This window comes from Capra hircus, chromosome 11, assembly GCF_001704415.2.
Source record: "Capra hircus breed San Clemente chromosome 11, ASM170441v1, whole genome shotgun sequence".
NCBI lineage: Eukaryota > Metazoa > Chordata > Mammalia > Artiodactyla > Bovidae > Capra > Capra hircus.
This window is the reverse complement of record NC_030818.1, coordinates 71,939,615-71,954,046: the sequence shown is the minus strand read 5'-3', so window position 1 is coordinate 71,954,046 and position 14,432 is coordinate 71,939,615. Positions and strand designations below refer to the sequence as shown.

At 49.2% G+C, this 14,432-nt stretch overlaps 1 protein-coding gene across 2 annotated transcripts in view; it reads right to left on the bottom strand.

Moving 5' to 3' along the window:
• IFT172 (intraflagellar transport 172) overlaps positions 41 to 14,432 on the bottom strand; it is a 34,346-nt gene continuing 19,954 nt past the window's right edge. Inside the window, exons 22-48 of one of the 2 annotated variants that reach the window (XM_005686884.2) lie at positions 13,960 to 14,208; positions 13,701 to 13,779; positions 13,407 to 13,527; positions 13,086 to 13,230; positions 11,828 to 11,917; positions 11,129 to 11,226; positions 10,829 to 10,964; positions 10,624 to 10,740; positions 10,168 to 10,310; positions 8,272 to 8,365; positions 8,046 to 8,110; positions 7,673 to 7,853; positions 7,332 to 7,441; positions 7,047 to 7,176; positions 4,358 to 4,456; positions 4,057 to 4,166; positions 3,867 to 3,930; positions 3,680 to 3,766; positions 3,260 to 3,376; positions 2,590 to 2,700; positions 2,213 to 2,332; positions 1,618 to 1,713; positions 1,338 to 1,397; positions 1,154 to 1,252; positions 697 to 850; positions 405 to 496; positions 41 to 183 (exon numbers count right to left, since the gene is read on the bottom strand). In XM_005686884.2, the coding sequence (XP_005686941.1) occupies positions 94 to 183; positions 405 to 496; positions 697 to 850; positions 1,154 to 1,252; positions 1,338 to 1,397; positions 1,618 to 1,713; positions 2,213 to 2,332; positions 2,590 to 2,700; positions 3,260 to 3,376; positions 3,680 to 3,766; positions 3,867 to 3,930; positions 4,057 to 4,166; positions 4,358 to 4,456; positions 7,047 to 7,176; positions 7,332 to 7,441; positions 7,673 to 7,853; positions 8,046 to 8,110; positions 8,272 to 8,365; positions 10,168 to 10,310; positions 10,624 to 10,740; positions 10,829 to 10,964; positions 11,129 to 11,226; positions 11,828 to 11,917; positions 13,086 to 13,230; positions 13,407 to 13,527; positions 13,701 to 13,779; positions 13,960 to 14,208 (3,057 nt within the window). In that variant the 3' untranslated portion in view covers positions 41 to 93. Of the gene's footprint in view, positions 184 to 404; positions 497 to 696; positions 851 to 1,153; positions 1,253 to 1,337; positions 1,398 to 1,617; positions 1,714 to 2,212; positions 2,430 to 2,589; positions 2,701 to 3,259; positions 3,377 to 3,679; positions 3,767 to 3,866; positions 3,931 to 4,056; positions 4,167 to 4,357; positions 4,457 to 7,046; positions 7,177 to 7,331; positions 7,442 to 7,672; positions 7,854 to 8,045; positions 8,111 to 8,271; positions 8,366 to 10,167; positions 10,311 to 10,623; positions 10,741 to 10,828; positions 10,965 to 11,128; positions 11,227 to 11,827; positions 11,918 to 13,085; positions 13,231 to 13,406; positions 13,528 to 13,700; positions 13,780 to 13,959; positions 14,209 to 14,432 lie in introns of those variants that run through there. The other variant, XM_013967798.2, reaches the window with a different exon arrangement.

Sequence of the window (14,432 nt, the reverse complement as noted above, 5' to 3'; positions counted from 1 at the left end):
GGCTAGTGCTGAGGGTGACCTTGTTCAAAGAATACAGTGGTCTCGGTTACTTACAAGACTTTAATGAAGGATGGAACCTACTAACTCTCCCAATTACTGGAAAGAAAAGCTGGTGCTGGGCAGCCCCCCGCACCACTGACTGATGAACTTCAGCACATCTTGGCACATGGGGCTGTGGGAGGTCTGTGAGCAAACAGAGGAGGAGAGGGACTCAGCAGTACTGGGAAGAACATTCCCGGTAGAAGGAAAACCAGCTCCATCTCAGTGTGAGCAGCAGGCTGTGGGGCCTGCACCTGCCTTCTTGACAGTCCACCCCCCACCCCCACACACACCACCCCAGTGGTTGGTGCTGGTTGGTCTTCAGTGTTCTCCCTGCCCTCATCCCTCAAGCCTTCCTCTCTAACCTTGATAGCCATAAGGAACTTGTTCCAGTTCTTCTTGTTAGCTGCCTTCCCTGGCCGCTTAAATTCAATTTTGTTCCTCAGAATGGGGTATCCTGGGGGTTGGAGGGAGAGAAAAAGATGATTGGAGTGTGAGGGGGATTGAGAGGCAATAACAAAGAGCAAGTGAGGGGTAGACAGTTGGATGTTCTTGTCTTCTGCATCCTTTACTGAATCACAGTAAAACAGTTTCTTGATCCTGCTGTTTCCCCTCCTTTCCACCCAGCACAGAATATGGTGCTCTAGGGTTCTGTACCTGTAATGAGGCAGGGCAGGGCCCGAACCCCAGTGCTGGCTGCCACCAGGGAAGCCTCGTAGGCCCCACGCTCGTCCCGAGGTAGAACCTGCTCCAGCCGCTGGTCCATTGAGACTGTGAGAACCCAGTCTCGAACCTCTTCTCGCTGAGCCTCCTGGGAAGGACAGAGCAGCTTCACATGGTGCAGGGCAAGTGGAGGGTGGTAAGGAAGGGGTTTGCTAAGCTGTCATCCCATGTACCATCTTTCACCCACGAATGAAACTCCTTGTGTTGGCGGCCAATCTCAGCCTTAGCTTTCTCTTCTGCTTCTACTCTCACTGAAGGAATAGTGAGGGCTGGGGCCCCTCCAAAGACATTGCTGTCTGATGCCATGAGAGTGTTGGGAGGACCATCCTTAAGAGTGTCCTCCCTTCCAGTGCAGTCATGCTCGTGAGGCCTCCTGTTTCTGTGCCCTTACCGGGACGTGCTGCTTGGCTGGGAGTGGCACCTCAAAGGGAATGTCTGTGTCCTGAAAGTCAGAGTGGTCAAGGGCGTCCAGGGTCCCTTCTTCAATTGCCTGTGGCAGAGTGGGCAGCCATGAGATGGGCACAGCTTGTGACAGGCCAAACCTTGCAACTTCTGGGCACAACTGCCCTACTCACATCAGTCAGATCCAAAAAGCGGTTGAGGAAGATGAAGGCCATGTTCTCCCAGCCAACTGCCTGCAACAGAGAAATGTCAGTAGGAGTGAGCAGCTGACCTTGGCTGTTGTTTTTCCAGGATGCAGGGGCTAGAATCCAGGAAGATGGAGGAAAATGGTATCCTCCACGACATCGGCCCCACACGCAGCTCTGCTCTAACTTGAGCAGCTGGGACAGTCTATCTTCCAACTTTTACTTCCTTCTCTCCTGGGCCCCACCCTTGGTTGGCCCCATTGCTCACCTTGGCAGCAATGCCTGCTTCATAGAAGGCCTTATCTGCAGGTAGTAGTTGGGTGTGACGCAAGAGTGAAACAGAAAGCCTGGCAGCTACAGTTTCCTGTGAATTAAAGTTAAAGCATTATGATTCTGGCACTATAGTGACTGAGCTACCAGACCAATGATCTTATAACTAAAACAGCCATAGAATCAGAAGATCAACGATCAATATTAAATTGCTCTGGGTCATGGTCTGAGTTTTTTTCATCTGCACAAGAGAACTGGGCCTAGGTTATTTCCTCCCACCTCTAGAATTCCATCGTCCAACTACAGTAACTCAATATAGTACCATAAATAAGCTAAAAGTACATATCTATTATAAGAGGTCAATGCAGAAATCATGGAATTGGAATGTTTGAGCATAAGGAGGCTGGAGCTGTGTGGGCACAGAGCCCTAAGAAGGTCAAAGGGATACAGACAGGAAACCATCTCAGCAAGGGCTAAAGATTTCTTTGAATGGAAGAGAGACTAGAAGTGGGCCAAGCTTGACACTGTCCTGAACTTGCATTCATTCAGCTTCACACATGTGAAGCTGAGTGCCCCTCCCTGCTCCATCTCACCAGCTCTTTGACGCTCTGGGCTGCAGAGCGGGTGGCATAGTAATGAGCAATCAACAGCATGGTCTCGAACTCCTCGTGGGCTGGAGAGTTGGCCTCACTGGACTTCACCAGGTTTTCACACTAGAGTGGGAAGAGCACACAGCCTGGGTCGGGGGTCAGAGGAGTGTCAGGGCCAGAGTGGTCAACAGCCAGCCGTCTGGACAGAGGAAGGTAGAGCCTGAGGGTGGGTCAGAGGAGTGCCAGAGTGGTCAATGGACGGCTGCCCAGAGGAAGGTAGAGCTCGAGGGTGAAGGAGACTGGGTGTGAAGGGAGAGACAAGGGCAGGGCCAGGTGGCCTGAGCAGCCCTCCCACTCTGCTGCCTGCCTGGCTTCCTCACCAGGTTAAAGAGGACGTCCCGGAGGTCAGCCCAGCTGTGATAGGCCTCAGCACTGTTGGTCCCAGGAGAGCTCACCATGTCAGTGAAGATCCTTTTGTAGATGTTGAAGTTCTGGAGGCGGAAGGGGAAGGGGAGCTGAGCAAGAGGAATACAACTGCAAGAGAAAGTCAGGGGAAGTGGGGCTAAAGAGGAAAACTGGGCTGGAAATGGCATGTGGAGGAGCTATGAGATGCTACTGGAGAAAGTGCTGTTTTTCAGGGAAGAGAAAGAAGGAGGGTAAGAAAACACCCATTTCTTCCTAACTGGTGCTCTGTGGGTGTGGGCAGATGTGTGACTGTGAATGCACAGTCATGGTGTTAACAGCATAACACCCGGAAAGCTGTGATGCTCAGACAGGAGAGGGGTGTTCACACTCTGGAGGAAGTTAGTCAGGCCCTCAAGGTGTGTACAGGGCTCAGCTCTGAAAGACTGTTCCCTGTGTTAGCCTTCAGAGGGTAAATCCTCCAGAGAGGTTGTACAGTTCAGAAGAGCCTAGGCGGAGTCTCCGGCCACAATGCTCTCTAACAAAGGAATTCTTTGAGAAGACAGATCCTGAGTTGGGTAAGCAGTTGTCGAGGAGAAGGTAAAAATTTCTTTGGGGAAACATTCACCCTGAGGAGCAGGCTGGTACCTGTGGGTTAGCAGGGGCTCCATGCTGCACGTACAGGGCCAGTGCCTGGGCATAGCCACCCTCCCGGATCAGGTGAGTTGCATACAATGCCACGTATTTGTGCAGAATCTTGTAGTTCTGTTTGAGAGGTGCAGGAAAGCAGGGGGAGGTTGGGGTCAGACCAGGCTGTGCGGGTGGGGTCGTAACTTGAGTCCCTGAGGGTGGGGTCCTGACTTGAGGCCATGGATTTGTTTAGGAGCCGAAGGGCATGTGCATGCCTGCTCTGACCTGATGTCAGAGCGTGAAAACTGAGCTCTCTGATGCTGATTAGGGATCTTTGGGGTTTGGGCTTTGGAGGAAGAGAGAGAGACACTCTCTGGGACAGGTGGGGAGTCAGAGGAAATACCCAGAGGGGCTGGTGTGGGAGGAAGGGAGCAGTACCTGCTTGGTGGCTGTTTCAATGCACTTGTCCCACTGGCCCTGCTCCACATAGAGGTCCAAAGCAGCCACCACATCCACACCCACTAGCTATGGGCCAGTTAAAAAGACAGAGTTACACGAGGGAAGAAGAGGGAAAGAGTCTCTGAGCCTCCCTGTGCTTGCCTCCTGCTGCCTCTGCCAGTCTCACCGAGTCCACTTTGCCCTGGCTCTTGAGGAACTGTTTATAACACTGGTCCACATAGTCTTCATACCTGTGAAGGCATGGAGAAAGCTCGCACATCAAAGCCCCAGAAGCACACCCTTCCCATAAGAACTTCCTCCTAGTCTTTACAAAAGGAAGTAAAAGAATTTCTAGTGAGAAGGGGTCATGAGCTTACCGGGGATCTAGCTCCTTAGCTACACGCTTGGCCTTGTTCCATTCCTCACCCTCAATGAAAGCATCGATTGCTTCCTTGACGAGGTCCAGGTTCAGATAGAGCTCTGCAGCCTACACAGGGGAAAATCTGAGACTGGAGATGTCTCTCTCCTCTCCTTCCCTCATCTCCCTTCTGGGAACTCTGGGGAAACAGAAATGCATGCCGAGCCTGCCAGGAGACCCCCGCCCCCTAACCCCGACTTCACACAGCTTCTACCCATCTCTGTGGAATCTATTTCTGTCAGTTCCAGCATCCTACTTACTGCGCTGGGCTTTCCAATTCCAATCAGCTGGGGTCCCACAGCCCGAACTACTTCCAGACTGCGTGGGGGAGGTAGAAACTTGATGGAGAGTTCAGCTGCCTGAGTGGTTGAGCAGAAGATGGTAGTGGGCAGAGAGACACATACTGCCCAGGGGTCCTCGACCAGCTCTATTTTTGCCTCCAGATGCCAACTTTCTTGCCTTCTCCCTCACCTTCCGCCCTCTGGGGCAAATCCTGCCTCATGGTCCATCAGAGCTTTTCCATGACCATCAGAGGACCTATCTGTTCCTCTCAGCCCTTCCTCTTTCACTCACTGCTGCCTGAGAGCACTGCATTTGCTTCTGTCACCTTTCACAAACTGGTTTCTCAAGGTCTTTGTCACAAACAGAACCGTGGTAGCATGGTGTAGGGAAAAAACCTCTTAAGCAGGAGCCCAGGACATTCTGCAACTATTTCTGTTGGGCATTTCTGAATTTCAGTTTCCTCACCCATCAGAGTGATGGTTGGTCTAGATTTGTACTGCCCAGAACAGCAGCCACGAGTCACATGTGGCTAGTTCCTGAGATGTGCAGTAACCTTACATATTTCAAAGACTTAGTATGAAAAAAGGAATGTAGACTACCTTGATAGATTTTTATATTGATTTTGTGTTGAAATATTGATAATAGTTTTGGTATAATAGGTTAAGCAGAATATAATTATTTTCACCTTTTTCTTTACACTTATTTGAGTGTGGCTACTAGAAAATTTTAAAATTACATATATGACTTAGATCTTTGTGACCTGCATTGTATTTCTACTGGACGGTGCTGGTTTAGATGACTTTGGAGACCCCTTTCAACCATAAAACTCAGTAATTCTACAAATCCAACTGTTCCATGAGCTCACTCTGTTTATGCTGTGATGCTGATATCCTCACCAGATTTTAACTTCCACAGAGTCCACTTCAGCTATAGTCTATGTGAAGCCTCCTGGTCTTTCCCCACCTGTTCTTGCCTTTCTTCTTTACCTGCCAAACCCTTCAAGGCTTAAGTGCTCCCACCCAGAAAGCCCACCCTGTGACTAACCTAAAGAAGGTATAGTCGTGCACAGACCTGGGTTAACAATTCCCTAGAGTAAGGTACAGCAGATGCTTCAGTTCAGTTCAGTCGCTCAGTCATGTCCGACTCTTTGTGACCCCATGGACTGCAGCATGCCAGGCTTCCCTGTCCTTCACCAACTCCTGGAGCTTGCTCAAACTCATGTACATTGAGTCAGTGATGCCATCCAACCATCTCATCCTCTGTCATCCCTTTGTCCTCCCGCCTTCAATCTTTCCCAGCATCAGGGTCTTTTCAAATGAGTCAGTTCTTCACATCTGGTGGCCAAAGTATTGGAGTTTCAGCTTCAGCATCAGTCCTTCCAATGAATATTCATGACTGATTTCCTTTAGGATTGATTGCTTGGATGTCCTTGCAGTCCAAGGGACTCTCAAGAGTCTTCTCCAACACCACAGTTCAAAAGCATCAAAGTTCAAAAGCTTTCTTTATAGTCCAACTCTCACATCCATACATGACTACTAGGAAAACCACAGCTTTGACTAGATGGACCTTTGTTGGCAAAGTAATGTCTCTGCTTTTTAATATCCTGTCTAGGTTGGTCACAGCTTTTCTTCTAAGGAGCAAGCATCTTTTAATTTCATGGCTGCAGTGATTTTGGAGCCCCCCCAAATAAAGTCTGTCACTGTTTCCATTGTTTCCCCATATATTTGCCATGAAGTGATGGGACCGGAAGCCATGATCTTAGTTTTCTGAATGTTGAGTGTTAGCCACCTTTTTCACTCTCTTCTTTCACTTTCATCAAGAGGATGTTTAGTTCTTCTTCGCTTTCTGCCGTAAGGGTGGTGTCATCTGTATATCTGAGGTTACTGATATTTCTCCCAGCAATCTTGATTCCAGCTTGCAGATGCTTAATACCTAATAAAACTTGCTAAACTCTCAAAACCAACTTCAGTCTTTCTACTTCCTTCCCCTCTAACTTCAAGGGGCTATTCAATGACAAGGCCTCACAACCTTTGGAAAATTCTGCAGGGGCATCTGCACAAAAACATTTTATTCAGGGACTGATCAGTCTCAACCCTTCATTACTTCTAATACCCTATTTCCCTGCGTCTGAGGCACATCATTAATATATACATGTATCCCCATCACAAAGACCCTAAGAATCCATCTTAGAATTGATGAAACATACTAGCTTGGCTTAATCTGCCAGAGGCTTTTATTCAGGAGCTACTGAGTGGAGAAGGGGCCTCTGCTTTTCTCATGGCCTCCATCCGGCCCAGTTTCAGGGTCTGGATTTGCCCTTCCAACTCTGGCCCTAGGCCTACTCTTCCCTCACAAGGCCTCCCTGACCCCTCCAGGCCACGGAGATCTCGCCCTTCTCTGAACTCTACTTGAACTTCACTAGTTAACTTCTGTCTTCACTAACTTGCAGTATTAAGCAACTGATCCACGTGTTAGTCTACCTTCCCCCAATTTCTGTCTCTCCGGTTCTGTCTTACATCCCTTTTTATAGCCTTCATAGATTCTGGTCTAGCATCCATCAGGAACTCAGCATACACCTGCTACCTGACTGAAAACAAAGAATGTCTGAGAAGGAATGCTGGGTGTGAACGGAGCGGGGAGCAGAGCCCAGTGGGTGTGGCACCTCACCTTCAGCCAGCACTTCTCCACCAGGCTGCTGCTTCCTGCGTCCCGCACTTTGAGGTAGCAGTCGACTGCACGGCTGTACTCTCCAGCCTGTTCCCACTGTCGAGCCTGTTCCACCAGACCCTCCATGCCCCTGTGTGGACGAGAGCCCTTGTGACCAGGACAGGGGAAGGGGCAGTGTGGCTGAGCCTGTGTGCACCTTCTGACCCACCCCCAGTCCTGCCAACATTTCCTGGTCCCCTGGCTTCATACCTGGCCCCCTTCTTTCCTGGAGCCCTGGCTTCATACCTGGCCCCCTTCTTGGTAGCTTCCCGCTCGTACTCTTCCTGCAGTGCCTCCAGCTGGCTGGGCACATAGTCCTTGCAAATCCGCAGAGCATCACTCCATAGTCCAGCCTCCTGCTCAGATTTCCAGGTATCAGGATGGTATGACAGCTTCCGACTGCACACAGGCCCACGACTATAGCCCACTGGTCCCTGGGTCCCTGGACCTCTTTTCCTCCTTCTCTCTGCTCCTCCCCCTTCCCCAGGGTTAACCTTCTCAAAACCAGGGTTCAGTGTAGTGCACTATGGGCTCTCCTACCTCTCACCCTTCCTCATGGGATTCCTCTCCTGAATCTGCTGCCCCACCTTATAGTAATTGAGGGCCAGGCCTGGTCTCTGGGCCCGAAGCAGCAGCCCTTCTGCTTTCTGGAAGTCCTTCTCCTCCAAGGCCCCCCGAGCCTGCCCCACGAGCACCTCGGCGACACTGTCAGGGTCATGGGCCTCGGCCACACGCTGAGCTGCCTCCCAGTCCTGGTTATGGACAAACCTGTTCCCAGATGAGGACAGAGAGAAGGCTGAGTACAGGACTGAAGCCTCAATGATGAGAGGCAAACCACCGTGTCACTGAGAGAGGGTAAGAGTTATTGGTACTAGGTTTAGATGAAGGTGAAAGTGACAATGAGAGGTCCTGGGGCTGAGTCTGGGAGGACAGGATTAGTGGATTTGTGGGGTAACTCACATGAGGACCGCTTCCTTGGGTTTACCGGCCTTGATAAATTCAGCTTCAGCCTCTTCAAATTTTCCCTAGAGGGAGAGGGAAACAGCCATACATGATGCGGAAGAGACTGGCACCCCAGGCAGCCGTGAGACAGGAGGTCTGAATGCCTGGCAGCAGTGGACCAGGGCATGGGAAGGAGGGCTCTGTGGTCAGAGTCAAAAGTATTGGGGAAGAACCACATCTATACCTCATCCTCCAGGTACATAGCGTATCGGAGATGGATCTCAGGGGTTTTGTGCTTGAGGGCCAGCCGAGAGAGTTCAAAAGCAAATTCAAAGGAGCTGAAATGGGAGGTGCAAACAAGGTTTGTCTACACTATATTTCCTTTTATAAGAGAAGACAAACAGAGGGCAAGGATTGAGGGAAAGAAAAGGGACAGATTTTAAAAAATCAATAAAATGATAAGAAAAGCACAGAGAGCACGATACCAATAGGCAAGAAGGACCCCTGGTGCTTCCACCGCCTCCCACAGAGCCACATCTGCACTAGCAGGAAGATAATCTTCTGGAAACAAGTAAAACCACCCATAGCAACTTGACTCATTGCAGGATTCCTACTGGTGTTCTTAACATTTGCTTAAGAAAACCTTGCTTTTGGGCAGAAGTCTTGAATAGATGTTTTCCAAAAGAGGATATACAGATGGCTAACATGAAAAGATGCTTAACAGCAATAATCATCAGAGAAATGCGAGTCAAAACCACAATGAGAAGACAACTCACATCTGTCAGAATGGCTAGCATCAAAAAGATCTACAAATAACAAATACTAGTGAGGATGTATAGAGAAGGGAACCCATATGAAATGTTGGTGGGAATGTAATTTGGTGTAGTCGCTATGGAAAACAGTATGGAGGTTCCTCAAAAAACTGAAAAACAGAACTACCATAAGATCCAACAATTATACTCCTGGGTATATAGCTGAAGAAAACAAAAACACTAAAGATACAGGAACCCCAATGTTCATAGTAGCATTATTTACAATAGCCAAGATATGGAAGCAACCAAGTGTCCATCAACAGATAAATTAATAAAGAAGATGTCACACACACACACACACACATGAATATTACTCAGTCATAAAAAATGAAAATTTGCCATTTCCAACAACATGGATGGACCAGGAAGGTATTATGCTTAGTAAAATAAGTCAGATAAAGACAAATACTATAGGTTATTACTTATATATGAAATCTAAAAAATGAAACAAACAAATGAATATAACAAAACAGAAACAGACTCACAGATATGGAGAACAAACCAGTAGTTATCAGTGAGGAGAGGAAAAGGGGGAAGGGTAAGACAGGGATAGGAGATTAAGAGGTACAAACTACTCGGTATAAATAAACTACAAGGATACATTACACAGCACAGGGAATACAGCCAATGTTTTATAATAACCTTAAATGGAGTATAATCTATAAAAAATATTGACTCTCCATGTGGGACACCTGAAACAAATATTGTAAATCAACTACACTTCAAAAAATTAATAATTTAACTTAATTTTTAAAAAAAGCTCATTTTGCATTTAATGGAATCACATTTCCACTGTGTGTGTGTGTGCTTAGTTGCTCAGTCATGTCCAGCTCTTTCTGACCCTTTAGACTGTAGCCCACCAGGCTCCTCTATCCATGGGATTCTCCAGGCAAGAATACTAGAGTAGGTTGCCATTTCCTTCTCCAGGGGAATCTTCCCAACTCAGGGATCAAGACCAAGTCTCCTGTATTGCAGGTAGATTCTTTACCATTTGAGCCACTGGAGAGACCCACACTTTACTCACATCACACATTACTCAGCAGTAAATTACTGGCTTAGAGCATTTTAGCTTTAAAAATTATCTCTTTCCTCCTTTCTCCTTAGAACAGCCAAAAATTAAACACCCTTCTGAGCCCCCAGGGGAACAGGAGCAGAATTACTAATTCATTCTTGCCTCTCTATCAAGCTCTTCCAAGGATCTCTCCTTACCACATTTCTTCACTCTTGCTTCAGCCTCTAGAAATGCTTTTCAGTTATACATCAATTTTCTTTCTCTATATAGAGGCTGTCTGAGATGGGGCCCCCAGAGAGAAGGCTTGGGGCCTCACCAGTTGTCAGCAGCATGGTCAATAGCAGCTTCCAGGAGTCCCAGCTTGTTGAGCAGTCTAACGGCAGCCTCTCCTCCTAGGCTCTTGGCCCACAGATAGGCCACGTGTTTGTGGGCATTAGCTCCTCCATGAGCCTTGGCCACCTGAAAAGCAAAGCCCCATGGCAACCCTCCAACACAGGGGTACATGGCTGCTCCCTTGTCATCTCTGACTTGACCTCAGCTTGGAAAAGGATCAGGTACCTCTCCAGAGCAGAAGGAAGAGGGCTAAATTTCAGCCCTATTAACCTGATTAGGGTCCAAGGATGGATTTCAGGTCATTCACAAACCATTAAAATTGTATGTGAAATTGTGTGTGTAGGTGTGGACTTTTTTCAAAGACACCCACGACCAGTTTAAAATTAGACAGTTACTTGAGCGTGGGAAAGCAGGATGGAAGGACCCTGTGCATCCTTACCCGGTAAGCCTCTTCCCAAAGCCCATTGGACCGGTACATGTTCACTGTCGCCTTCCACTCCTGGGCCTCAAGGTAGTGATACTCAGCCTCCTGGAGTCGGCCCTCAGCCTCCAGCTCCTGGGGAGGGAGAGGCAAGTCAGGATGGGGAGAGGGGCAGATGGAGCCTCTTTGGGGGAAAGATGGGCAGAAGCAGGAGAAGAGCTACCTTGCCCAGATGCAGGTGTGTGTCGCTGAGGAGATCTGGGTGGTGCTTCCCTACTAAGCGAATCATATCATCATACAACTTGTGCTTTTTGAACATGCTGATGGCAAGATCAGGCTCTTCCACGGTCACATATAGCCTGGGAACAGGAGAAACACCTGTGGCCTCCTAGACCCAGATTCCTGCTGTGAGAGTCATTCCTAAGGGATTCCGTCCCTGTCTTCTGGGCAGAGGGCACATATCTGCAGATCCTAGCCCTCAAGCCCCATATCCTGCTACACCTCCCCTGGGGCCACGGCTCACCTTTCAGCCTCTCGGTACTTGCCCTGCTTCTCCATCTCCTGAGCCTGAGTGATGTATAGCACCGAGACGTCTTCTGGTCTCATGCACTTCATGGCCAGCTGTGCAGACACACAGGGTCAGGGCAGCCTCAGGCACTAATTCCCAAGGGAAGCAGAGGGCAACACAAAGTGGACAGGGAAGTGGAAGTGGGGTTTCTTCAAGGAAGCTTGTTTTCACAGGAACTCTGAACTTTCCCAATAAGCACAGGAGTTTGGTTACTGCCACTCTCCTACTCAGCTCAGGGATCCCAAGTCCATAAAGAGCAGAATAAGAACTACATTCTGCTAAGGCAGGAGGGTCAGAGATGCCCTGTGCTGGGTGGGGGCACCTGATCCCACTAATATACTCCTACTGCACCCACTGGGCTCTAGGAGCACGAATGAGAACAGCTACCAGAGTGGCTAGAGCTTCAACAGAGGTATTTCAGATTCCCAGCTCCCAAGGCCATCTGCTCTCTTCAGAATTGCAGGTTTGGGAACTAGAGCCTCTCATGATCCTTGCCTTTGCTTCTGGCTAAGCATCAGTTACCCAGACCGTACTCTGGTACTCTTCTTTGGCTTGCAGGGAGCCCAGTGAAGTGGGGAGATTGGCGACTAGGGGAAGGGACAACACAACCATGAAGGTGGCATTCTCCTCTCATGAATGTCACCTGTTGCCCACCTTGTGGGCTTGCTCCCAGCGGCCAGCCTGGGTGTACATGTCTATGGCGTCTTTCGTCCGGTCTCCCTTAGCGTAGAGCTCTTCCGCAATCTGCAGGTGAGACAGGAAGAGGCAAAAGGTCAGAGTGACAGAGTGAAAGCAGCCTGGAGGAAAGAGCAAACCTCAGCTGGGAGGGAGCAGAGCCTGGGACTCCATTAGCGTCCAGTCACAGAGAAGACAAGGTGACTGTAGGTGTCTCAGGCTTTCTTGTTTCGATAAAAGACCAGCCCCAAACGGTATAAGGACAATACAGTGGGAATTTAAGATTACTTTGCCAACAAAGGTCTGTCTAGTCAAAACTATGGTTTTTCCAAGAGTCATGTATGGATGTGAGAGACTATAAAGAAAGCTTTTGAACTTTCTTTGATGCTTTTCAACCGTGATGTTGGAGAATACTCTTGAGAGTCCCTTGGACTGCAAGGAGATCCAAGCAGTCAATCCTAAAGGAAATCAGTAGTGAATATTCATTAGAAGGACTGATGCTGAAACTCTAATACTCTGGCCACCTGATGCAAAGAACCGACTCATTGGAAAAGACCCTGATGCTAGGAAAGATTGAAGGCAGGAGGAGAAGGAGATGAGATGGTTGGATGGCATCACCGACTTAATGGACATGAGTCTGAGTAAACTCTGGGAGTTGGTGATGAACAGGGAGGCCTGGCATGCTGCAGTCCGTGAGGTGGCGAAGAGTTGGACACGACTGAGCGGCTGAACTGAACTTAAGATGGCCTCACGTTTTTGCAGTCCATGATTCTATACTGTAAATATGTTGGTGATACTCTTTTAATTTTAAAAAATATTATTGAGGTATAGTTAATTTACAATGTTAACTTCTGCTTCAGTTTTATATATATATATACACACACACATATATATATATATATTCTTTTCCATTATGGTTTATTACAGGATATTGAATATAGTTCCCTGTGCTATACAACAGGACCTTGTTTATCCATCCTATACATAATAGTTTGCATCTGCTAATGTTGAAGTTATTCTTGAAGCATCTCTCATGCTAGAGACCTGCTTTATATGTCTGGGAGAGGGTTCTGTGTCATGTCAGAATGAAATGGTGGTGTGTCTCATTTAGGGAGGTGACACTGTTGGGCCCCAGTAAGAAGGATCTAGTGAGGTGGCCCCCACTCCTTCTTCTGGGTTCTCTCCTCGTCCTCCTGTGCCATACTGCTTCATGCTGCAGAAAGGGGCTGTCCCTCACCTCATACTCCTGCAGAGATGCGTAGTGCTGGGCCACGCGAGGATAGTATTTGGACGCAGTGTTCTGGTCCTGCAGATCTAATATATAAATTGCCTTCTTCCACTGGCGGGCACCCAGGGCAGCCTCAATTGCCTTAATGGAGCACCTGGCGTAGTTGGAGTATGAGGAAAGAGGAAAATGGATGGAGGTAGAGATACCTCAAGCATACTCCAACCCACATTCGGAGATTTGCCTTGTTTTAGTGAGGCCTTGCTGCCCTTGCCTGTCCCATCACCTCTCACCTCATGTCCAAATGCCCTCTGCACCCCTGGACCACCACACCTGGCTTCGATGTAATGATTAATGGCCGCATCAAGCTGCTTCTGCTGCACCAGGTGGTCCCCCCATGCCTCCTCTAATCTCACCACTTCCACTGGGAATGCCAACCGAGCCAGCTCCACCGCTGCCGGAGACAGAGAGGGCACTCAGTGCAGGCTTCGGGCACTGTGAGGCAGAGAAGTGAGGCGTGGAGCACAAGGGAGGGGGATCCCTGAAGCCAGGTGTCAGGGGACTGTTAGGGCAGGAGTCAGGGGACTGTTAGGGCAGGAGTCCACAACACTGTGGACTGGTCAGTACCTTTCATGAATGCGCTGCCTTTACAGTAGCACTCCAGGGCCCGCTGTGGATTTCGAATCTTCTCAAAGAGATCACCTGCCTGTTAACACATCCCATGTTACTTCAAAGATACCCCTACTACACAAAAATCAACTGTCAGCCCCGCAAGGTAGGGGATTCAGCCAGCAGTCAGGGAGGGCTGTGCACTCCAAGACACCGCTGGGTAGGAGAGGGCACTGAGCCCTGGGGGCTAAGGGATGGGAACTGGAAGCCGGGGTACCCGTTCATACAGCTCGCCCTTGATCAGGGCAGCGGTGATGTGCTCCACCAGCTCCGTGTTGGCCAGCAGTTCCTCTCGGTTCAGCACCAGCCGAGCAGCCTTGGCAGGGAGCCCAGCTTTGAGGTAGAGGCTGATGGCTGCTAGCCCATCCCCTTGGCTCTCCTGAAGTTCGCCTGCCCGCTCCTCTTGCTGTGTGTCCATCAGCCACTGGTAGTAACCCCGGCGCAGCTTCTCTAGGGCCGGGTGCCCCTGACATTCAGCAGAAGAGAACCAGGAGTCACGCCCCTCTTTCCTGCCCCGCTGCTTCCCATCATGTCCAATCCCACTGTAACAGCCGAAATCCTCCCAGTCACCAGCAGCCCAACTCCCCGCACTGTGAGGTGCAACCCCAACACTGTTCCAGCTCCTGCAGCCTCCTTGACAAGAAGGGGTTTCTGATACTGGTGGGCCCTAGTTCTGAACAACTGTGGGGA